The sequence below is a fragment of the Mustela nigripes genome, chromosome 6, assembly GCF_022355385.1.
Source record: "Mustela nigripes isolate SB6536 chromosome 6, MUSNIG.SB6536, whole genome shotgun sequence".
Taxonomy (NCBI): Eukaryota; Metazoa; Chordata; class Mammalia; order Carnivora; family Mustelidae; genus Mustela; species Mustela nigripes.
Genome location: NC_081562.1, coordinates 849,452 through 872,263, shown reverse-complemented (window position 1 = coordinate 872,263; position 22,812 = coordinate 849,452). Strand labels below are relative to the sequence as shown.

The 22,812-nt window shown below is 63.2% G+C and overlaps 1 protein-coding gene across 7 annotated transcripts in view; it reads right to left on the bottom strand.

The window, feature by feature from the left end:
- Positions 1-79: 79 nt before the first annotated feature.
- BRD1 (bromodomain containing 1) overlaps positions 80-22,812 on the bottom strand; it is a 40,495-nt gene continuing 17,762 nt past the window's right edge. The window contains exons 3-12 of one of the 7 annotated variants that reach the window (XM_059401755.1): positions 18,893-19,024; positions 18,540-18,668; positions 17,779-18,091; positions 15,760-16,020; positions 9,979-10,473; positions 3,809-3,944; positions 3,313-3,440; positions 2,736-2,845; positions 2,334-2,488; positions 80-1,493 (exon numbers count right to left, since the gene is read on the bottom strand). In XM_059401755.1, coding sequence (XP_059257738.1) covers positions 1,310-1,493; positions 2,334-2,488; positions 2,736-2,845; positions 3,313-3,440; positions 3,809-3,944; positions 9,979-10,473; positions 15,760-16,020; positions 17,779-18,091; positions 18,540-18,668; positions 18,893-19,024 — 2,043 coding nt within the window. In that variant the 3' untranslated portion in view covers positions 80-1,309. Of the gene's footprint in view, positions 1,494-2,333; positions 2,489-2,735; positions 2,846-3,312; positions 3,441-3,808; positions 3,945-9,978; positions 10,474-15,759; positions 16,021-17,778; positions 18,092-18,539; positions 18,669-18,892; positions 19,025-22,812 lie in introns of those variants that run through there. The other 6 variants (XM_059401756.1, XM_059401757.1, XM_059401758.1 and 3 more) reach the window with 6 other exon arrangements.

The following is a 22,812-nucleotide window of genomic DNA, read 5'->3' as shown; positions in this document are numbered from 1 at the left end:
CCCCCCCCCCCCGCCACCAGCAGCCCCCCGCCGAGGGCCACAGTGGATAAAAAGCGTCCGTCAGACACAGGACAAGCTATCAAAGGAAGACATTTTATTTTCAAGTTTCTATGGAGATGTTACAAACAATGGAGACTGAAGGGGAAAAAGAAAAAACATTTAAAAATTTTAAAACTACCACTTTAAAATAAAAATATGATTAGGTAAATAATAAATAATGCCATCCCGTGACAACTTTAAGAGGAAGGCATGTCGCGTGCCTCGATGAGCCGGCGGGGACAGGCTGGCACGAGCCCGCCCAGCGCCCTAGAGAGGGAGGAATGAAGTGGCCACACTGTCCAAATCTTGACTTTATTTTTTAATATAAAAACCGCAGTTCTGGAGACCCACCCTACCCTTTCCCCTAACATAATGCTTTACCTCTTAAAAATAAAAATAAAGTACTAATTCTATATACATCACATGTACCATACAAAATGTATCCAAAGTTTCTATTGCTACCAAAGTGTTCTAAATTAAAACAAGTTACAGAAAGCCCCTCGTTGTAAACAAAAGATTACAAGTTACAAAATCAAAGAACACACAGCCAGAGTCATTTACACAACAACCAACACATCCGGCTCCCAAAGCAAGTTGAATTTTTATGTGCTTGTATAAAAATGCATATCAATATACTTCTGCAAATTTATCTTTCATTATAAAGCGAATGAGTACACTTTCTACAATAAATATCCCGCTGGGAGGCACACCCGTGGACAGGCGAGGGCAGGCGGCAGAGGCTGGAGGCCGGCGAGGACGCGACACCCAGAGGACGCGCCCGCCCCGGCCCTCACGGGGGACGGCGGAGTGTTTTTGGTGATTTGCAAGTGATGTACATAAACTTATTCTCCACCTCTTTCCACAAAGTACCATCAAAATAATGTCATTTTCTTTCTTAAAATACACATTTGTCATTGTAAATTTACATCCCGTCTTATTAAATAGTGGTACTCCGTGTAAAGAGTATGATTTACAAAATTATTAAACATTCAAAAGTCTTTAAAAAAAAGCTACAGGTCAGAGAAAGTGACGCGAGCAGCGGCCTCCAGCCGGACGCGCGGCGGCACAGACGAGCCGGAGGACGCAGCCGCGCCGTTCAGAGCGCCCAGACGGGGATGTTCCCAGAGAACTTGGAAATAAAACCGGCCCTCCGCGCGGAGGACGAAGGAAAGAACCAGGCCGAGAGATCAGAATAAGTTAAGTCTGGAACAATATACACGCATGTACAACTTATCCACACTATGGACAAGGCCACGCGAAGGCGGGCGGGTCAGTCGATGTCACTGAGGTCGCTGGTGGGCTCCCCGTGCACGCGGCTCAGGTGGCTCATGGCGCGGTCGAAGGCGACCCTCACGGCCTTCCTGATGCTGGAGTTCCGCCCCTCCATCATCTTCAGTTTGTCTATGGTCTCGTCCATGCCCAGGGGGACCATCTTGGACTTGGGGAGCCACTGCCTTTTTAAGAGAGAGAAGAGGGAGCGGTAAGGGCCGCCCACGGGGAACCAGCAGCTCCGAGCTCCTGGGCTGGCGGGCATGCGTGGTGGGCGCCAGGCGCTCCAGGGCCAGCCCGATCAGCCAGCCCTGACCAGCCCCGGGGCCGCGGGCGGGGGGCACGGCCTGACCCTCCTGTGAACCTGGGAGGGGCCGGGGGCTCAGGGACCGTGTGCAAATCAAGACTTCACCACGTCTCCTCCGCGACACTTACCAAGGGGCCACTGCACCCTGGAGGCTGGCGGGAGACCAGCACAACCCATCAGCCGCCCTTACCTTACCTGAGTGGCCACCACGGGCACACACAGACCCTCCCTCGCACAGCGGGCAGGGGAGGGCAGGGCCACGCCAGGAGGGGCGGGCAGGTAGACCAGGCTGTGGGGCGGCCGCCCGGCCCTCTGACCAGACACGGCGGGCACAAGCCCCCACGTCTGACCAGGACCAGGTCACAGTGAGGAGAGGGACACGGGTGAGGAGCGCCCCGGCCGCCAGCAGCACACACAGCGCGATCGGTCTACACCCCTCCACTGGCCCCGCACGGCCCCTCCACTCTAGGGAGCCCCTCGCCAGCACAGGGAGCTCTCGGCACGGAGACCACTAACGCGCACCCCATGCGTGCTCGGGGACAAGGGACCTGAGCACCGTGGGGGTTGTAGGACCCCAGGCCCAAGAGCACCGTGTAGACCCATACGAGAGGAAGTGACAGGGTCCGGTCAGCTGTCCCCCAGCAGGACCCTGGAGCACCGAACGGCGTGACAGCAAGCCCAAGGCCGGCCCCAGCGCGGGCCGCGCCCCTGCACTCACCAGCTTCTCTTGTTGTCGAAGAAGAGAACGAGGAACAACTTCTCGTCAGCCTTGGTCTGCATGTGCTCACCTATCTTCAGCACGTCCAGCGGCGGGGCCGGGATGGTGACCCCGTTGTGGTGGCCGGGCACACGCGGCATCTTGGGGTCAATGATCTGTCAAGGGAGGTCACGTCTGAGGGCCCGTCTGCCGCGGCCCCGGAACACACTGCTCCCTGACCCCGCACACACGTCCCCCGGCCGACGCTCAGGGGACACTTGTCCCGACAACAGCAGCAGCAAGGCCCCCAGACTCGGGGTTCAGGACCCCACAGCTCCCTGGCTCCCCAAAGGGCAGCCCCACGGACCCACACGACACACAGCCCAGAGTCGTGGCCCCACAGCCCGCTGCCCCGAGGCTCACCAGGGCCGGATAGGAGGGGTAGCCACTGCACTTGGCCCACACGACTTTGAGAGGCTCGAGGACGGAGGCTGCAGCATCGGTTGAAATCCACATGCTGTTCTGACCGACCTCTGGGCAGAGAAAGGAAGGACGCGGGGCGTCATCGGGAGGGCCGGGCACCGGGCACGTCTCAGGCCAGCCCTGCAGGAGTCCCAATAGACCCACTCCCACCTGACCCCAAAGCCTGGCCCGGCCAGCACCTGCCCAGCAGGTCCCTCGCGCTCCACCAGATGCGGAAATGTGGGGAACCGGCAGGCCTGCGGTCCCCCACGTGTGGCTGCAAATGGCCACCGAGCCTAACGTCGGGGGCCTCCAGAGTCTCACAACCAGCGGACATTTTGACTGAGTACCCCCCACACGAAACGATAATGTGCAGGACAAAGCCGTCCCCGTGGTCCCCACGGCCCCCCTTGCCGTGAGCTGCAGCCGTCCCCGTGCGCGTGGAGCTCACAGTCCCCTGGGACGGAGGCCAGCTCGACCCCGCCCGGCAGAGCGGGCGGCCGCATCACGGCCCGCGGAGGACGGGGCGCGGACTCACCGGCGGCGATCCGGGCGGCCTTGGCGTAGTTCCCGTTCTCGATGCAGGAGATCAGCTCGCTGCGGTCCTCCAGCGTGTGCCTACGTACCAGCGCGGGCTTGCCCCGGCCACACCTGGGCGCGCTGAAGCTTCAGGAGGAAAAGCAAAGCTGCGTCAGGACGCGCTCCTTCTCCTGCGCTCCGTCTGCAGCCGGAGCCGGGCCCCAGAAGGCACCCGGGGCAGGTGCACCCAGCAACCCGGAGCGTGGGGGGCCCCCCCGGGGCAGACGGGGGGTGCTGTGCTCGCCACCCTTCCCATGAGCGCACGACTTTGGGAGGAAAAGATAAAGAACAAGTGTAACCAGATCCAGAAACTGCCCGTTTTCCACCAACAGTTTCCCATCTCTGGTTCAGCTCCACGAGGCAGGTGGATCACAGGAGGCGCAAGCCCCAGGGGTGGGAGGGGGAGGGCGGGGCAGGGCAGGTGGGCGCAGGTCAGCCAGCGGGGCCGGGCCCACCTCGCGTCGCAGAGCGGGCTGCTGCTGGAGGCGATGCTAGACTCGGAGGCGCAGCGTCGTCGGGGTGCGGCTCTCCTCCCCGGGGCGCTGCCCGGCTCCTGCGTGCTCTGTGCACCCCCAAAGCCATTGGTGAGACCTGCAACACAGGCCCAGGGGCACCTCAGTCCCACGCGCCGGACCACGCTGCGCAAGAGCGCTCCCGCGTCCGAGGCCACGCGGCATCCGGTGGCCCGTACCCCCACCCCGCAGCGTGCATGGCAGACACGGAGGTGCCCTCTGAGCCCAGAGACCGCTGGTCCCAACACGGCGCTCTTCAACACAGAGCAACGCGGTCCGCACAGGCCCCACAAAGGCCAAGCCGAGCGCACCCGCGTCGCCCTCCCCAGCTCAAAGGACTCTGCCACATGACGAGCCCCCGCGTGGGGGATGAGCCCTGCCTGGGTGAGGCCCCTCGCCACCAGAACAGGTTCACACACGGGAGCTTCAAGGGGAACAGCAAGTCCGAGGAAACACACGCACTCACGAGCACGCCGGACACGTGGAAGCAGGCGACGCGCCCTTCAGCCCTGCGCCCCACCATGCCAGGACCACTGGGAGGCGACCGTGACCACCCCCCGGTTTGCCAACAGTCTGTGTAGCCGAACAAAACACAGTTCACCCAGAACCACGGCAACTCTGAACCGCACCGCTGCCTCCCGAAGCACCCGACGCCCCAACAGGGCAAGCGGGCAGCTCCCTCGGGGCCCAACAGCTGGGACACTTGGCACATTTCTCTTCCCAAAAGCAATCTCATTCCCATGCTCAAAAAGAACGTTAACTCTGGGGGTGCCTGGGTGGCTCAGTGGGTTAAAGCCTCTGCCTTTGGCTCAGGTCATGGTCCCAGCATCCCAGATCAAGCCCCGCATGGGGCTCCGGGCTCAGCAGGAGCCTGCTTCTTCCTCTCTCTCTGCCTACTTGTGATCTCTGTCAAGTAAATAAATAAAATCTTAAAAAAAAAAAAAAAAAAGTTAAATCTGATTCTTTAAACATTTTCTGAAGGAGGCGGCCAGATTTCGGGGTCTCCTCATCGACTTTACACGCTACTTTCTCAGCAGCCAAAGCACGCGTTCAATGAGCTCAGCCGAGAAACACAGCCGCGGGCAGCAGGCCACTGCTCACAGGACAGCCCGAAGCGACTTGTTCTCCTGGAGTAAGTCCTGGAGACGTCTTGTTCCAATGCCCTGCGACTCAGCAGTACCGGTTCCGAGAGCACCGAGCTACCGCGGTGCTCACGTCCGCACCCCGGCGGGCAGGGCAGCTGGCGGGGGCCGAACTCGCCCAAGGCGTTCGGACAGTCGTGGCCCATAAAGCGCAGCTGCTGAGCAGAAGCCAGGCCAGCAGGTCGGGGACACGGGGAAGAGTAAAGCAACGCCCAGGGTCCCCCAGGAGCTGCAGAAGGCAGCAAAGACCCCAACCCAGAGACAGCCCACCCCACCCATGCTCCCTGTAGGGATGGCAGGACAGGGCCACAGTCCCGCAGGTGCACGTCCAGCACCCGGCAGCAGTGAAGCCACAAAGCCACCGCCTGTGCCTTTGAAGACGCCCCAGGACATCACCCGACTGGCCCTATGGGCAACTGCCTGAGCAACAAGGACATGCGGCCACAAAGCAGCTCTGCAAGGGGTCACCTTGGAGCTGGGGCCTGGTGACTCGGGATGACCTCGCCGGGCACTTGCCACCTTGATCCCAGGTCCCTTCCACCCGCACCTCTCCCTACAGAGCTGGAGCGGGCACTGCTGGGGCAGGCGTGAGAGGCACTGGGAAGAGCCCAGCCAGGGCCCGCGCCTGTCCCCAGCAGGGCAGTCATCGCTCAGAACAGCAAGAGAAGACACCTGCTCCAGAGCGCCCTGGCCAAGGTCCGACCGAGGCCCAGCGCCTGTGTAGAGGCGTCCAGGGAAGACGAAGACCCGGCACCCGTGTTCCCAACGTGGCGCCAGGCTTCACTTGCCACCAGGAAGGCGGCACCAAGGGGGAAAGTGAAAACGTGGAGCTCCCACGACCTCCCGGGGCACTAGAGGACACCGACGCCCACAGCGACTAGTTACACGCGCCGTGTGGCTGCTACCCGGGAAACATCACTAACAGCTGCCGACGAGCAGGCATCACAGACACGCCCGGCAAGAGGAGGCTGCTGGGGCCAGAGCACAGCCCCCCCAGGCCGCCCAGGCCTCCCAACATCCTCAAGGTGGCCGGAGGCTGGGGCAGCAGCGTCTCTGCCCCCTCCCGGCCCACAGATGCCCTGCACAGACACACGCTCCCTCCCAGCCAGCGGTGGCTGAGGGAGCCCCCGGCCCCACCCTGCACAGCCCGCAAGGCCAGGGCAGGTTTTGGGGTCTGCGCGGAGATGGGCGCGCGAGCCACTCGCAAAGGACAGGCGTTCACGCGGCACCTGAGGCCCTAGCCGAAACCACGTCCACACCACCTCTAACGAACCACTTCAGGGAAACATACGTTTCTCAACAGTGAACGTCGAGTCAGCGTGCTGCGAAACCCAGGCGACGAGCTGGCCACGCAGGAAAGGCTGGCGGCCTCCAGCACAGGAGCCGCGCCCCCAGAGCACGCGGGACCTGTGCCCAGGCCCTGTTCCGCCACACAGGGACCGTCCTCTCGGCCCCCACGGGCACAACACCCCGAACCAAAAGACGCTCTGGCCCAGCAGCTCCCCTGGGGAGCCTTCCTGGGGCACAGCTGGGTCCCATGGGGAGGGGCTCCCAAGGGGCCTCCTGAGACGGCCCGTCAACAGCGGCAGAAGCTCGGCCCTCGAAAACTTCATTACAGCTTTGAGCTCGTGGGAAGAGCTCCCGGCCACCGGGCAGTGAGAAGTCCCTGGCGGTCCCCCACGGGCATGAGGCCCACACCTGCCACACCCTCACTGCTCCTCAAGGAACCCTCTGCTCGTCGGGCAGGAGGCAGAGAAGCAGGGTGGGCCGCGCTCCCCGCACACCACACCCCGTGGCACAGACACCGTGGCGCTGCCTGCCAGCCCAGGAACTGCCCGGGACCCTGGACAGTACAGCCCAGGGTGTGCCGCCGGGCCAGCTCCCGAGGCCGGGGGCCCAGCGACTGTGCTCGGCCTCCCAAAGTGCTGGGGCCACCCACTTCTTCATTCATACGCCTTTACTTGTACTGCCGGCAACACAATTACGTTTTTCAACCTTTTCATAAAAACAGCAAATGAGATCCCAACCACCCTGCTTTCGCCTAGACCGCCTCCCGGAAGCGGCGGCGGCGGCAGGGCAGGCCCCCGTGCACAGCAGACGATCGGCGTGGGGAGCAGAGACAGAGCTGCCTGGCTGGCTCAGGACTCCCCGGGGCCCGGCCGGCAGGGAGACGCACGGAAGGAAAGGCAGAAGGAGACCAGGCAGAAACCCAGGAAAGACAGACACTGACAAGCGAGGGGAGGCATCGGCTGTTCACACATCTTCTGGCCGGGCCGCACCCTGCACGCGGCCCGGAGCCCCCGGTCCCTCCAGGCCAGTCCGGTGCCTGCTGAAGGCGGGATCACAATCTCGGTCCACGTAAGTCATCCGCGGGCGCCGGAGGCTGTCTCGCCCCCCGGCTCTAAAGTCGCCCTCGGCAATGTTCACACCTACCCACGGGGTCAGGGCGGGCTAAGGCGGCGTCCCTGCCCACAGCCACAGCGGCCGGCTCGAGGAGGGGCACCGGGCGGCTCTCCGGCACCGGCACCGTTGCTCCCGGGGGCGTCTGGCTCTGACTTACAGAAGGGGGTGGGCGGGGTGGGGCCCATGTCCTCCACGCGCCGGTGTGTGTGTTTTTGTTTGGAAGATGGCTGAACAGATGCTCCCAGCGTCCTCCACAAAATTATGTGAGACCCCAGGGCGCAGTGACCGCTCAGCAGAGCTCCGGTCCACGTGGTGAGAGAGGACAGTTAGGGTCCAAAGAGTGAGCTACCCAGCATGCTAGTGGTTAAACTGAGAACCTGGAAAACAGCGAAAAGGCCATTTAGTCTGACTGGGGGCACCGCGAGACCAGCCTCCACAGAGCGGCCTGAGGGTGAACGTGACTCCCTCTCTGTGTCTGTCTCTGTGTCTATGTCTCTCTCTGTGCCTCTGTCTCCGTCTGCCTTGTCTCTGTCTCTCCGTCTGTCTCTGTCTCTGTCTCTCGAGGTGGCCGGTGTCTGCCTCCATCTGTCTCGTCTCTGTCTGTCTCTGTCTCTGGATCTGTCTCTGCTCTGTGTCTCAGTCTGTCTCTACGTTGGTCTCTGATCTCTGTCTTTGTGTCTCTCACACGCACACACACGCCACGGCGCGTCACGTGCACACGGCCGGCGTCTCGAGAGCAGAGACCAGGAGCGCGGAAGTCCCGGGCCAGCTGTCCGTTCTGGGAAACAGATGAGCATCGCAGAAGGAGGAAGCGAGAAGACAGAGCGTGGGCTCCGGGTGGCGTGGCACCAGCACGCGCGGGGTCAGGGTCTCTAACCCGGGTCGCCCCCCGGCGCTTCCCACAGCTCAAGAGCAGGGAGGGCCCCCAGAGGCCGAGCGTCTCCAAATGAGAGGGTCTGTTTTCCCTCTAACTTGGGAGTCTTGCAGCGGGCCGTGGGACGCCAGCAAACCCCCTACAAGGCAGAGCACACGGACGAATCTCTGGAAAAAGTGGAAGGTTCAGAACAGTTCACGTCCTCGGACAGTGGAGGCCGCCCCTCGGAGAGAGCGGTCCAGGGCGTGTAGAGAGCGCCAGGAGGCAGAGGTGAGGTAGAGCCAGAAACAGGCGCCAGGACGGGCAGCGGGAAGCGGCGCGGGCCTGGGCCCGAGCGCTGCGCAGGTCCCGGTGCTACTAAGACTCCCGGGCCGCGCAGGACGGCGTCAGGACTCAGCACGCAGCCAGTCTACTGCCGCTCTGGAACAAGAAAGCAAACACCCCCGCGTCAGTCATGCCACCGGGGGGAGGCGCTCGTCCGGTCGCCCGCCGCGGCCCGCTCACAGACGCTCCTGCGCAGCTCCCGTCGGCACCAGACACCTGCAAGGCCCCCGCTCGGCCGCACACAGGGCAGGAGGGACCAGCACCTCCTACAAGGGCGAGGGTGCCCAAGGCCCCTGCAAGCATGGCCGCCGGGCTGTCCGTGGAGCCTCACCTATTCGGGGGGCGGGGGGGTGCATCAGCTATAGCAGGACCCGCCTGGCTGGTTGAGAGCCACGGTCGGGCCCCATGGACCCCTCCTCTGACACCATCTTTGTGGCACACCAGGGCCGCGGTCGGAGGCTCTGGCCCGGGGTCTGGAGCCCTGAACAACATCCCAGCGGCTCTGCCCAGGTGCCTGCAGCACGACGCGCTCTGGCTTCTGTCCTCGCGCACCAACTGGACCTCGGCACTCGCACACACAGCGCGGAAGGAGTGTGCCCCTGGCCCGGCTCCGACGAGCCACAGCGCGGTGTCTCCACTCACACAAGCACAGACACAAGCTCCACGCACAGCCCGTGCCCCCCCGCGCAGCTCACGGTACGCGGGAACAGAGAAGGCTCCAACCCACCCGACACGAGCAGCGGCACAGAGCACTTCCGTCACATTAAGTGAATGAAGCAAAGTTTCGCACACGTTAGGACAAAAATTCTACAGAATCTTCCGGCCACCAGAAGGAGTCGCATGTTGGCTGTGGGGCAGGGAGCGCGCCCCAGCCACCTCTGCCTGGCCACCCCCACGGAATGCGCCTCCGGGTGCAGACATGACAGGCGGACCCTGGGCACGGACACTCCCGGGCCTCCGTGGGTGGCACGGACGCAGATGACACGCGCAATCGGCTGCACCGCCCGAGCTGCACGGGCTCAGGAAGGACGGCCAGCCACGCCCGTGGGGAGGCCACCAGCCTGCGGCCACCCCGGCTTGAGAAATTCAGGGGACTTGAGGACAGAAGCCCAACACGCGAGGCCAACAGGCTCCAGGGTCACATCAGCGGCTCCCCGCAGGCTGGAGCCACACGGGCCCGCAGGGGACTGTCCCCATGCGCCCTGATCCACCGCGCCACCCACATCCTGGGACACGCCGCGTGCGCCACCAGACCCCGCCAGGCCACCCCAGCCCCCGACCGTCCGTGGCCAACAGCAGCTGAGGGCCCCGCCGGGCGGCTCCAGCGACAGCCCGGGAGGAGAGAGGCCGCAGCACCCCGGAGCATTTACCTGTGTCCAGCCGCTTTCCCGGGGACCCCTCCTCCACCTCAGAGTCGCCGCAGGTGCTCCGCGACCTTTTTCTTGGCTGCAGAAGAGTCTCCAACCTCGGAAGGACTACAGACAAAAAGGTTTTGGTCCCTAGCTGAGGAGAAGTTGGCTGGGTTTCAGTGTTCTTGGCAGACTTTGGGGGGCTTACACTTTTCGATTTGCAGAAGAGAACAGAAGTGCGTCTGTTTACATCGCTTGCTGGCTCCGGCACCGCGGAGACCGCCGCTGGCGCATCGCCACTACCGGCGAGGGTGGGCTCTGGAGGGTGTCCGATTACCAGTGCGCTCTGAGTGCAAGTGCTATGTGATTCATTATCAAATGTGACTCTTTTGAATAGTTTACTCTGCTCTGGGTTGAGTTCTACTGGTTTGAGGGTTGGTGGTTCTGAATTAGTCTCCGAGTTTGAAGGAAGAGGTAATGCATCTGATGGTTCAAGTTTAGGGGGAGATTTATCTCCTGAAAAAATTATAAATAAAGTGATTTTTGAAAACTGATCATTATAAGATCTATTATAAAACTTACTATAAATGTGAAGTCCACCAAAACACTAAGTCAATCAAGGAAAACATCGCATCACATATACTGTCTGCAAGCGGTGAGGGCCGCAGCGGCCCAGGCCCGTCGGGGACACTGTGTGCTTCCCTAACAGCGGACACGGACGCGGCCCGGCGCCCGGGCTCCAGGCACACAGGGTATCACGTCACTCCCGAAAGCGACTGTCGAGGTCTGCCTCCACATACGCCAGTACCGACTGCGTTCGCGTCTGTGACCGCGACCGCAATCCACCGTTCACTTACCTTGAGGAAGAGGAATACGTCCCAGAACTAGGGGGCTACCCAGGCATTCCCGCATGGTCCTGACCTGGGCCACACGGTCAGCGAGCAGGTCAGCAAGAGCATGTAAATCTGACTCTGACCGAGGGGTTCTAGGCTGGTGACAAGGCCCATCTGGTGAGTGGCGGGTGGCTGTGAATGTCTCACGGAGCAGGAAAACCTCCCCCTCGGCTCTCCACCACCCCACAAACCACGCTCTGAAACGTCACAGTGGAGAGTCTTTTTCTCAAATCTGACTTTAAAAATAAAAACACTCTTTCAAAGACAATCTTTGCCTCATTTAAAAGGCTCCTTGAAACTATTAACATGAAAACCAAAAGTCGGATGACCTGAGGGAACAGGGCTTTTATCCCCGTGCCCAAGAGGAGGTCCTCCAGGGACCACGCAGGCTGGCCACGCGAGGAAGCAGCCCTCTGGGACAAGTCACTGCTTTGGGCTACAAGACACGTGACGCCAAAGCAAGAGTAACAAGGCACACGGCCCGAAGCGGTCCGTACAGCCTCACTCAGCACAGTTCTCCTCTTACTAACCCTCCAAACCGCCCAAACCCGCATGGAAATACCTAAGAAGGTCGTGTCTCAAAGCTGGTCATTTTGAAAGCGGAAAGCTACACAGCTCCTGGGTCCCACTTACGGCCCAGAGCGCGCATCCTGAGAATTCTCCCTTAGGAACGTGAGCCGGAGCCAGGCAAGGCTCCAGCCGCCAGCGCGGTAGGGTCCTGACACAGCCAGACATAGCCCTGCTGGGCGATGGCCCTTGAAGCTGGACGCAGCACGTCACAGGGGACCCAAGCCCCGAGGCAGTGTGTCTGCGGCAGAGGGGACCCAAGTCCTTCTGTGTCCACGCCCTTACCACGGCAGTACCACTGCCTGGGGAACCGTAGGGCACCCGTGATGCGGAAACACCGAACCGCGAATCACGCTGACCAACACGGGGCAGGGTTCTTCCTGCCTGTCCCTTCCAGTCCCTAACAGGTTTAGGAAAACAAAAGCCACGGGCCCCCCAAGGAGACTGAGCCCATGGAAACCGGAGAGCAGGGGAGCTGCTGCTGCTGCTGGGAAGCTTCTCCAAGAAGCCCCCCGCCGGGCAGGGACTCGCCCCCGCAGCCCACGCCTACTCGCGTGAGGGCCCAGCACCGCCCCTTCCCTGAGCGCGCGCCTCCGTTCGCCACCTGCCTCCTGTCCCCGCCCCGGCCTCTCCCCCGGCCGCCCACGCCAGGTCCCAGCCCGACCACTGACCAGGAGTCCTGCCCCCATCGCTGCGGCCACGGCCGGCAGCCCGCCTCTGTCTCAGCCAGGTGGGCCTTGGCAAGGCAGGCCGCAGCCGCGAGAGCCTGAGAACGCCACCGCCTCCCCAGGTTCTTGTGGGCCCCTCCTCACATGCCCTGTCCGTGCTTCCCCGTCAGCCTCCAGTCCCGGCTCAGCCCCGAGCCTGCCCGTCCAGCCTGGGCCGCCAGCCGCCAGGGCGCCCGCGTCCCTGGCCAGGTACCCAGGGCCCCGGACCACCAAGGTCCACGCACACACTCTCCTGCATCTCAGGCTCCGCCCACCCAGGGCTTTCTTCCCTTGAGCACCTCGCCAGACGCCAGACGCAAAGGGGAGGGCGTCCTCTGAGGACCCTCCCCACCCCTCCTGCTGCCCAAAGGCAGCCTGAGGCACAGTCACAACGGCCCTGCCTGTCCCCCGTCCCCGCGCTGGGCTCAGCCTGGACGGTTCCCCAGAAGCCTCTCTGAGGCATGAAGGGGCAGGAGGCGGGGGCCAGCCGTCAAGGCTATGCAGGGGACCGAGGTGCAAACCAGCGCCAGTACCGGCGGCCGCACCGTGGGGGTTACCGAAGCCCGGGGCCTCACTCTCCTCACCCATGAGAAAAGAAAGCACTGGTGCCCGGTGACCCCGCGTCTGGACCCCGTGTCCGTCAGCCAGCACCCCTGCCGCCCGCTCAGGACCCCAAGCCCACCCCCCACAGGGAGTTAACACACATTCCCTTTCTCTTGAAAGGTCACCGGCCGCTGACAGTCCTGTCGCTGAACCGCACAGGAGACCTGCTCTACGACCTTCTAGAACAAACCCCGTTCCACTCTGAGCCGTGGGCACAAACATCCAGGTCCGAAACTCCGAAACTCACAAAAGCCACAAGGTTCCCTGCTCGGGGTCTGAAGCCAGCGCCTCGGAAAACCCAGAGAGGCAGGTCCGTCCGCAGCGCAGGCCCTCGCCAACTCCCCTGACCGAGCGCGTCCACATCAAAGCCACAGAGAACTCGGGCGGGCTCCGGCGGGAGGCGTCCGCCTCCTGGGACCCCAACCGCACGCTGCCTGACCACCACCCCTGCCTCGCGCTTCCACCCCGCAGTCCTCGATGGAGAAACCACCACCTACACACACTGGGGACACCTTTCACAGACATGGGACATGACAGGGCCCTCCCCCGCTCCAGCGGGACCCGCCGAACCCCAGGCCCACTCGCTCTGAGGACTCTTGGCTGCATGGAACTAGAGCGGGCCCCGGGGAGCCTGCAGGAAAAGACAAAGGCTCGGTCCTGAAACACGAGGACAGACCTCCTCGCAGCACGACCTAAATCCCAGGGCTGGAAGGGAAAGACCCAGCCGGCGACTCGGTGACGGCATCCTGCACCCTGCCGGCCCTTCTCCCAGAGCCGCCTGCCTTCACGACTCCGCACCCGATCAGTCCGCTGGGACCGAACTCCAGGCAGCAGCAGAGAGAGACTAAGCCCTGAGAGCGCAGGCGGGCGAGGACGCACGCACCAGACACCTGTGGCCGTGACCGGCGACCCGGAGAACCACGGGAGCGCAGCAGACAGAGCGGAGGCAGGAGCCCTGGCCCTACCATGGGGGGGGCGAGGAAGAGGCCCCGGCAAAGCAACGGCCCCCAGGGCCTGCCTTCCAGGAGGGGCCTCAGGGGGGCCAACCCACCCGAAACCCCTATTCAGTCGCAACCGAGACAGCACGCGGAGGGCGCGGAGCACGCGGAGGGCGCGGAGCACGCGGCGGTCCTGCGTCCTCCTCTTGCACAAGACGCCGGGCCCCCGTCCCACGGGAAAGATCACGAGCTCTCCTTTCTGCGCTAGTTCCCGCTGTCTTCGCCGGCCTTCATGGGATGACAGCCCCCAGCCCTGTCCCCAGCCCCTGCAGGTCCCACGGCTGCCTCCACCTCCCCGGCACCGCTCCCAGCAGCTCTCTCCACGTGGACCCCGGGCCACCTCTCGTCAGAGCTCCCTGCTGTCTTCCTTCAAAATGACCCCATGCCTCCGAACAGCAAATGTGGGCTGGCGTGGGGGGCGCCCGCCTGGCGGGGAAACTGCAGGGAAGACCCCGCGTCCACACAAACCCCAGCCCCGGCCCCCACCGGGGACGGTGAACAACTATTCACAAGCTTTCCCCAAACTCACTCTTTTTGGAGCAAATAACACACAAAGAGTGGTTTTCCCATGAAGAGAAACAGATTAGCTCAGCCAGAGTGACCGCTCAGACCGGGGCAGGAGACTGGACAGGATGGAGGTGTGCCTCCCGCTCCAGGCCTACGAGCTGGGCCCCCCTGGACCCCAGGGACCGTGCGGGTGCACACACCGCACAGCCAGCATCAAAGCCTGGAGGAGTCAGGCCATCTGCAGAGCAGAACTGTCGTGGGGTGGGGCGCCTGGGGGGCTCAGCCGGTTGAGCATCCGTCCAACCCTTGATTTCAGCTCCGGTCAGGACCTCAAGGTCATGAAATCGAGCCCCATGTCGGGCTCCATGCCGGGCATGACGCCTGCCTGACAGTCCCTCCCTCCCTCTCCCAACAAAACAGAACGGCAGAGCCGTCCTTCCTGCCCCGCCGCGGCCTCTCCTGCCACCCTCATCCGATCGCCCGAGAAAGAGGTTCCGGAGCCTGCGTCTCGCGCCACAGGGGAGCCTAGTCAGCCACATGGGGAGCTGAGAGCCAGCGGGGGCAGGACGAAGCAGAGCTGCACAGCCGCTCGGAGCTGCTGCACGAGGGCTCACGTCCGAGGACAGAAAGGAGCCGAGGGCCGCGGCTCTCGCCTCCAGTAGCCGCCTCGTGCAGCGGCCGCGACAGGAGCAGTGACACGGGGGACACGCTGTAGAACGCCCACACCGTGCCGAGGCAGACGCCCACGGCGGCGTTACTGTTCCTGCTGCTCCAGAGCGGACGTGCCGAGAAGAAACCCAGACTACGAGGCAGACTGCCAGCGGCGTGTGCCTTCTTGCCTTCCGCCCACTAAACGCGTGCGCTCGCACTCAGACGGAGCGCGTGGACACGTGTGGAGTGTCTTCCACTGGGTTCTCTAAGCTCCAAAAACTGGGCCACAGCACTCCCGACAGCCCGCGTCCCAAGCTCGAGGCCTGCCCCCTGTGGCCACCTTAGCCGTTAGTACTGGGCTTCCCTAGGGTTCCCCGCAGGGCGCAGGCTTCCTCTCCTCACGGACGTCCTACGCGCAGAAACGTGCCTGGTGCCCGGCACTCCTCCCAGACACGCGCCCCACGAAAGGTCACCAGCCCCCGTCACTGTGCATGTGACGTGTCGGGAGCCCCAAGAGGCAGCTCCAGGTCAGATCCCTGCTCCCCGGTGACAGCCTGTGCGTCACCTGCCACCCTTCAGTATCAGAGAGGAGCGTTCAGGGGACGGTGGCATCACGGCCCTTGCAAGAGCTGTGCCAGGCCAACACCATCCCTCTCGCTACGTAAGCCACGTCTGCTCTAGCACCATTCTGGGCGGTGTGCAAGGCCTAAGTCACTCTTTCTGAATAGCGTTTCAAGAACAAGTTAAGAAAGAAAGTCTCATTCTGAGCCTCCAGCTTCGTGACTGTGTCAGAGCCGGCGCCCGCAGGGACCGGAAGGGAAAGCCCGGCGGGGGCTCCGGGGAGCAAGTGGCGACCGACGCTCAGCACGTGCTTACCTTCCTCCCCCGTCTCCTGCCCCAGCTGAGCACCTTCCTCTTCAAAGCTTCCAATACCTGATTCCGCAGGCGGGGGCTGGCTGTGCTGCTGGCTCAGCTTGTTTCGGAGGACGGCGATCTCCTTCTTCAGGAGCTTGGCGCGCTTGCTCCGCGACCCGCTGGACTTCATGGCACACGTGAGGTCGAGTTTGTCCAGCAGCTCCCGCAACTGCTCCTCCAGGACCATGTGGGCCCTGTTGGCCGGGTTCAGCAACCTGTCCACTGGAGTCAGAGGACACCGGTCAGTCATCCACCACGCCGCCCCTGCGACCGCCTCACTGGCACGGGCCCCACCCACAGGAGCCCCAAGTCCCCACCGCGCTCATTCCACACCCTGACGGGCTGCCACGCCAGGAGACACACTTCCACCCAGCGGGCGTCAGGACACGCCTGCAGGGAAGTCTCCACATCCCCAGCAGGCGAGCCAGGCGCATGGGGACACGGTGCCCTGAAGCAGGCCGGCACCCCTCCTGTCGTGCACCTGCTCCGGCGGCTGGGCCAGAAGAAGGAACAACCGGACTACACACACGGGCCGCCTGTGCAGACCCCGATCCAACCCGGCTGGGGTTCACGTCTGGGACGCTCTCCTGACCCAGCCGTCTGGGGGGCTTTACTCAAACCGGGCCACACAATGCACAGTTCGTTGTCCACTTCAGGCGTATTTACTATGAAAATCCCTACTGACTTTAACTTAAGCAAAACAACAAAATTCATAAAACACAAAGTAATGGAAATCAGTGAAAGGTGGCCAAGAAAGAAACGGATCTTTCCGAGGGAGACCAGAGCGGGAGCGGGAGCCCAGCGGGAAGACGGAAGAGACAAAAGCCACGGCGCGACCACCACCGTCCTCCAGAAACCAGCACTTACTAAAAGCTTTTGTAAGTGCTTTTCCCAAAGACGCGAGGCATCAGAATTGCAGAATAAACACCGAACGGCCTGGCCTGCAGCCACACGGCTCTAACACAACTCCGTGAATAAGAGCCTCCGCAACGATCACGTAAACAGCAACCGTGTCACTTGAAGCCCCCTCAAAACATGGCCTCGTCAGATCTTTACCCCTCAAGCAGACAAAGCACGGCTCTGTGTGCAAGACGCTCCGAGACACAGCCCATGGGCCTCAGCAGCATGAAGGCAGCCGGTGCCCCCACGGACTGGACGGGGAGGAAGGACGGAAGGCCCGCGGCCCGCGGACACGGGCTCCCCTAGCTCCACCATCTCCCCGCACAAATACAGAAAAAATAAACATTTCTCATCCTTGAGTTTCTCCCTAGTGAAACCACGGGGGACCTGACTGAGGAAATCCTACGAGGACCCGTATGCCCAAGTGCTCAAAGCCCGGAAGCCCCTTCCTGTCCTGGGGAGGTCACACAGTGGCCGGAGCGTCACGGCCAGGGCAAGGCCCAGGGAAGGCAGCCCCCAAGGACAGGAACACGCGAACAGACCACTGCGCCCGTCCTGAGAGGCACACAGCGGCACTCAGATGGCTGCAAGGCCAGAGTCTGGGGGCCTGGGCACTCACCCACCCCTGAGGCTTTCCCCCAGTCACAAGATGCCCTCAGGAGGGGCCTGAGACCCACTCGGGGCACAGTCCCCAACTGAAATGCCCCCCTGCCATGTACATTCAGACCCAGGCCGTCCCCTGCAGAGCCACTGGCTGTGCCCTTCTCCCTGAGGGGCCCTGAAACACGCCTGGTCTGGACAGAAACGTGCTAGGGCATAAAATCCACACTGCGTGGCAAAGAAAAATGAAACAACAGAAATCACGCGCGGTAACTTCCACAGCGACGGCGCGTTAAGAGCACGATGGGCCAGGAGTGCGAAGTTAAAGAGACTGTTTCGAGCAAATCCCTCCCCTTTCTCGTGAGTACGGAAGACGTACGGTCACACGGCAGCTCGCCTTCTAGTCCCCCGGCCGTGCGGACGGGGCCTGCGGGCCAGCGCGCGCTCCCACCGGGGCCTGAGCTCGGGGCTGGTGCTTACCATCGTCCCAGGAGAAAGGCCGCCGGGGGGCCGCGGCAGGCCGCTCAGGCAGGTGCATCCCCGAGGCCTCCTCGAAGCCGATGCTGTCCGCCTGGCGCCTGGCCTGCCGCAGAACGACACCGCCCTGATCACGCAGCCTCACGGCGGCTCTATAAAACACCGTGTCCTTGGCGTTGTACTTCATGCAGTTATCTACAATGAGATTAAAATCCTCCTCAAACTCAGTGAGGTGTCTATACCCTTGAGCTTCTAACCGTTTCCTCATTGTGGCAAAGTCCATGGGATGTTTAATGTGATCCAAATAATCTGGTACCTAATTTCAGGGAGGAAAAATAAGCATTTACCAACAAAGAAGGACTCTTATTCACTCTACACAACCCCACCCACCCGCCACGTTCCGTCCGAGACACGCACACGCACACGCGGCACTGGCGCCCCGCACACACCTGACCGTGCGGCACACGCTCACCCCACGACCTGCCGGGGCCCCTCTGCCTCAACCTCCTTAAACTGCACACGGCGACCCGACCGGCGCACTCGTCCGGCCGGAGGCGCCATCCTGGATGGCTTCTCTCTCAGGGGGACTCTGGCCTCTCGTGCCCGAGACTGGACGCTGAAACCCGCGCCCCCCCCTAACCTCGAAGGGACCGTGATCCATAAACACCAAACACTCGGGGCCCCGCAGGCGCACCCCACGCCCCAGCGGGCAGACGCCCGCGAGTAGCCGAGCGCCCGCCCCGCACCGGGCGTGCGACACCCACCTCCTTCAGGCTCACGGGCTGGGCGAATATCCGAGCCGGGTCCTTCTCCTGCAGCTGGTCGAGCACCGAGCGCAGCAGCACTGTGAGCGGCGTCAGCCGCAGCTCCAGGGCCGTCTGCTCCACCTTCACCTGCGGGACACGGCACCGGGCTGTGCTGCGCGAGTGCCCACACGCAGCGCACTCCGCCTGGGCGGCCGCCCTCCCTCCTGCCCAGAGCCTCCATCAAGGCAGGGCACACGGGGCACCCCCCCCCCCGGACACCCACCGCGGGCCAGCCGCGCCCCTGGCCCGGGAGGAGGGCAGGCGGGGAGGCTGCAGCCGGCACAGGCGCCCTCGCAGGGCCCCAGGCTCACCTGCTCCCGCTTGAGCTTCTCCCGCTTGCGCAGGAGCTCGATGAGCAGACGCGCGCGCTCCAGGTCGTGCCGCAGCCGCTGCCAGTACTTCAGCTTCTCTTTGGCGGCTTGAATCTCCTCATCGTTTTCTCTCTGACAAAAGGAGCGCAGGGTCAGCCGCAGAGCCGTTCACAGGGGAACCCGGGGCTGCCGAGGGGGCCAGGGGCCAGAGCAGACGCCGCAGGCACGGACTCGCCCGCAGGGGCCCGCAGGCTCCCGACGAGGCCGGCCTGCTCCAGACCCAAGAGCCGAGCGGACAAGCTCAGCGATGGGCATCTGAACCCAGCTGGGGAGCCGCTCAGGGGAGTGGGCAGCTGTCGCAAGCCGCGGCCTGCCCCCGCCCCCAAGCCCGGGAATGGACGGCGCGGGGAACCAGCCCCGGGGACACACCCACACCAAGTGGCTCTGAAATCCGCACACTTGGGGTCACCCCCTGAGCGCTTCCTCCTTCTGTGGCAAAACACACAGTGCCACTAACCTCAACACAGCCCTCGACTGACCCATTTCCACTCTAGCATTTTCCAAAATAAACTTGCACCCAGAGCACGAGAGACAGCAGGCGGCGCAGAGCAGACAGATGGCAGCACCCCCCCCCCCAACGCATCTCAGACCAAGATGCAGGAAGAGCTGCTCTGACCGTGGCAGAGACACCGAGGAGCACCAGGACCACAACACACGCCCCACAGCAGCTGAGGACGCCCCCACATGACGGCCAGAGAGCCCTTCCCTGCACCGGGAAGCACGCAAGCTCCAGGAACTCACGGCCCGGGGCCTCCGTGCTCCCATCCACAGCTCCCCTGCGGCCCTGCCCCACCCAGGCCCAGGCTGGCTGTTCTCCCCGCCCCCACAAGGCCCCACCGCCCTCACCCGCGGCCCCACTCCTCCTCCTCCAGTCCCTCAAGGTCTGACCAGGCCCACAGGCCACCGTCTGCTCCTACGGCTGCCACCTGCCCTCGGCTCCAAAGCCCACGTGCTGGTGCGGCACACGGACGGCCCCACCAAGGCCACAGCCAAGAGCAGAAGATGCCCTCGGCCCAACCACAGGTCCTAGGCAGACCCATGCAGACAGCAGAGGAAGCAGCAGTCGGGGCGCTCCTGCACCTGCCCCTGAACCCCAGCTCCGCTAAGATGCTTCCATCTGTCCCCGTGCAGTCTTCCCGATCGACAGCAGCCCAGGATGCCTACTGCGAGGGTGCACACGGGACCCCGGACCGAGAACGTCCCCAGCTCCCGGTGGCGTTACCTTGCTGTTCTGCAGACACACACCTGCAGCCTCGGCCCGGTCGCCCTGTCAGGTTCCGGGACACGCTCCACCCACGCAGACCCCCGTGGGGTCCCAGCCCACCGCATCCAGACAGAGCTGAAACAGCGCACCCGCCCGGCAGGGCCCCACCCCCAGGCGCCCCTCACTCCTGCTCTCAACGCTGAGCACCTGGCAGGTGACAAGTGCTGAGCTCTGACCCCGTGTCCTCACTTCAGGGTCCGCGGGCAGAGAGTCACCGGCGAGGCTACCAAGACCTTCCCAGCTACCAAAGGGATGGGACAGGCTGGGCCAGGGCCTCCTCGCCAGGCACCCTCCCACCTGTCACAGAGCTTGTCTGAACGTTACTTCGAAGTCGCAGGCATCGGGCTGGCTCCATCGGTGGAGCGTGCGACTCCTGATCTGAGGGTCGTGAGCTCAAGCCCCACGGTGGCCGTGGAGCCTACTTCAAAAAAGAAATCATCCAAGTCTCAGGCCATCAAGCAGGAGTCGACAGTAACATCAGCTGCATAAATGTGGCCAATAAATACGTTAAAAAGTCAATTTAGAAAACCCAATTCCCCAAAAGCACCTGAAAACCCCTTTGTCCGCTGGTAAGCACTCCAAGGACACCGGCCGGAAGGACATTGAGCCTGGCGATCCCACAAAGCGGAAGGTGCGGTGCCGCTCAGGATCCTGGCTGGAAGACGCACGCACGGCCGCAGAGGGGCGCGCTCCCTGCACACGCCGCCTTCAGGACTGGACCCGACCCCAACACGCTCCGCATCAGCAGCCTCAACGACACAAAGCAGCCTGAGTTTCCTGATTCTGTTCGGCGAGCCGCCTCCTCCAGGGAAACCTACCCAGGAGGACTCATGAGGTGGAAGAAAAGCAAAGTGGTTTCTGGCACCAAAGAGCCGGCAGGAAAAAGAACTTCAGAAGACCGTGTTTACCACCCCCACCGCACAGGCAGGACGACACAGGATGGAGGGGACGGAGCGGGCCACCCCAAGGAGGTGAGGACCACAGCACACCCACGCGAGCCCCAGGACACCACCAAGGACCGAAGGCCCCAAGAGGCCGTGCTCCCTGTCCCTAGAGCAGGACGCACGGAGGGGCCCAGCCACGGGGCCGAGCCTCACACCCCCAGCTGCAGGCTGGACGGCCACAAGCTCAGTCCCAGCACAGGAGGTGACCATGTTGTCCTAAAGCCACCAGAGAGGACATGGAAATGCGGCAGAGGGAGGCACTGCAGCAAGCCGGAGGACGGGCCAGTTCCGGGCCTTGCGGGACCCGTCCAGAGCTCTGCCCTCCACCTCCCCCAGCACTCGCCCACCGACTCTCACCCCAGCCAGGGTCTGAGGATGGTGGAGGACGGGCACTGGAGACGGTGCCATGAAGGCTCCAGGAAGGTGCCCGCAGGAACCCCACGCTCCGGGCCAGATCAGAAGAGCTGAGCCACCTCCTCTGAGACCACTTTGCACAGCAGCGTCCAGCAGGGCCAGCCCCGGGGCCAGCCCCCAAGGTGCCTCATCTGCCTGGACGTGGGGCAGGGGCCCTCATTCTCGAACCGGCTGGTCCCATCCGTCTGTCGTCTCCCACCTAAAGGTCAGCCATGGGAGGGAAGGGCCGCCCATGACCTCCTGCACAGCCTGGCCCAGAGTGGGCACCCAGAAGTACAAACAAGTCACAGATGTCCCAGCTTTGAAAAGCACATAAACATCATACCAAGCCCTACTGTTCCATTTGGAACATTCCTGTTTTGGATCCCTGGAAACCGTCAGCCCCTACAGGGTGAGGCAGAAAAGGTCAGTCTGGGTGCGGCCCTTCCGTGGAGTGACTGAGGGTCTCTACAGGCCACACAGGGGGCTTCCAACCGCCACGTCACGGACCTGCCCCGCCCCGCAGGAACCGGCCCTGGTGCAAGCCAGGACACCCTCATTCAAGCCGCACAGACAGACTCCAATCCAGGCGGTCCCTTCTGCCAAGGACACAAGCACTCCCACAGCTCATGTTCCAGTCCCTACACGTGTTACCTCCTATGTGGTCACTCCCGCTGGCCCACATGTCCCATGGCAGAAAGCCCCGAAGGGGGACACCAGCACCATTCCCAAAGGGGAGGAGGGACGAACAGGCAGCTTATCACTGCAGCAGACCTCGCCGACAGAGACCTCCAGGGTGATGGGGTTTAGCATGGATCCGGAAGCCCCAGGCCCAAGCTTGCGCAGGATGCGGCCAGCCCCCAGCGTGGGCTGCACGCACACCACACAAGGTCGCACCCACACCAGTCGCAGCCCCAGTGCGTCTCGGGAGGTCCGAGCAGCCTGGCCTCATGTGTGCCCGCGTCCAGCGTCACCAAGACCACAGACTGAGTGGGCGCCTTCGGTACACGGGAACACTGGGCCCAGCAGCCCCCGGCCCAGGGACCCTGGATGCCACGGGACAGGACTCAGATGGTGCTCTTGACCTGGGCCTCCCAGGAGAGGGTCGGCCAATCGCCGCACCCTCGGAGGGGCATCAGGGCCCAGCAGCCCCCGGCCCAGGGACCCTGGATGCCACGGGACAGGACTCAGATGGTGCTCTTGACCTGGGCCTCCCAGGAGAGGGTCGGCCAATCGCCGCACCCTCGGAGGGGCATCAG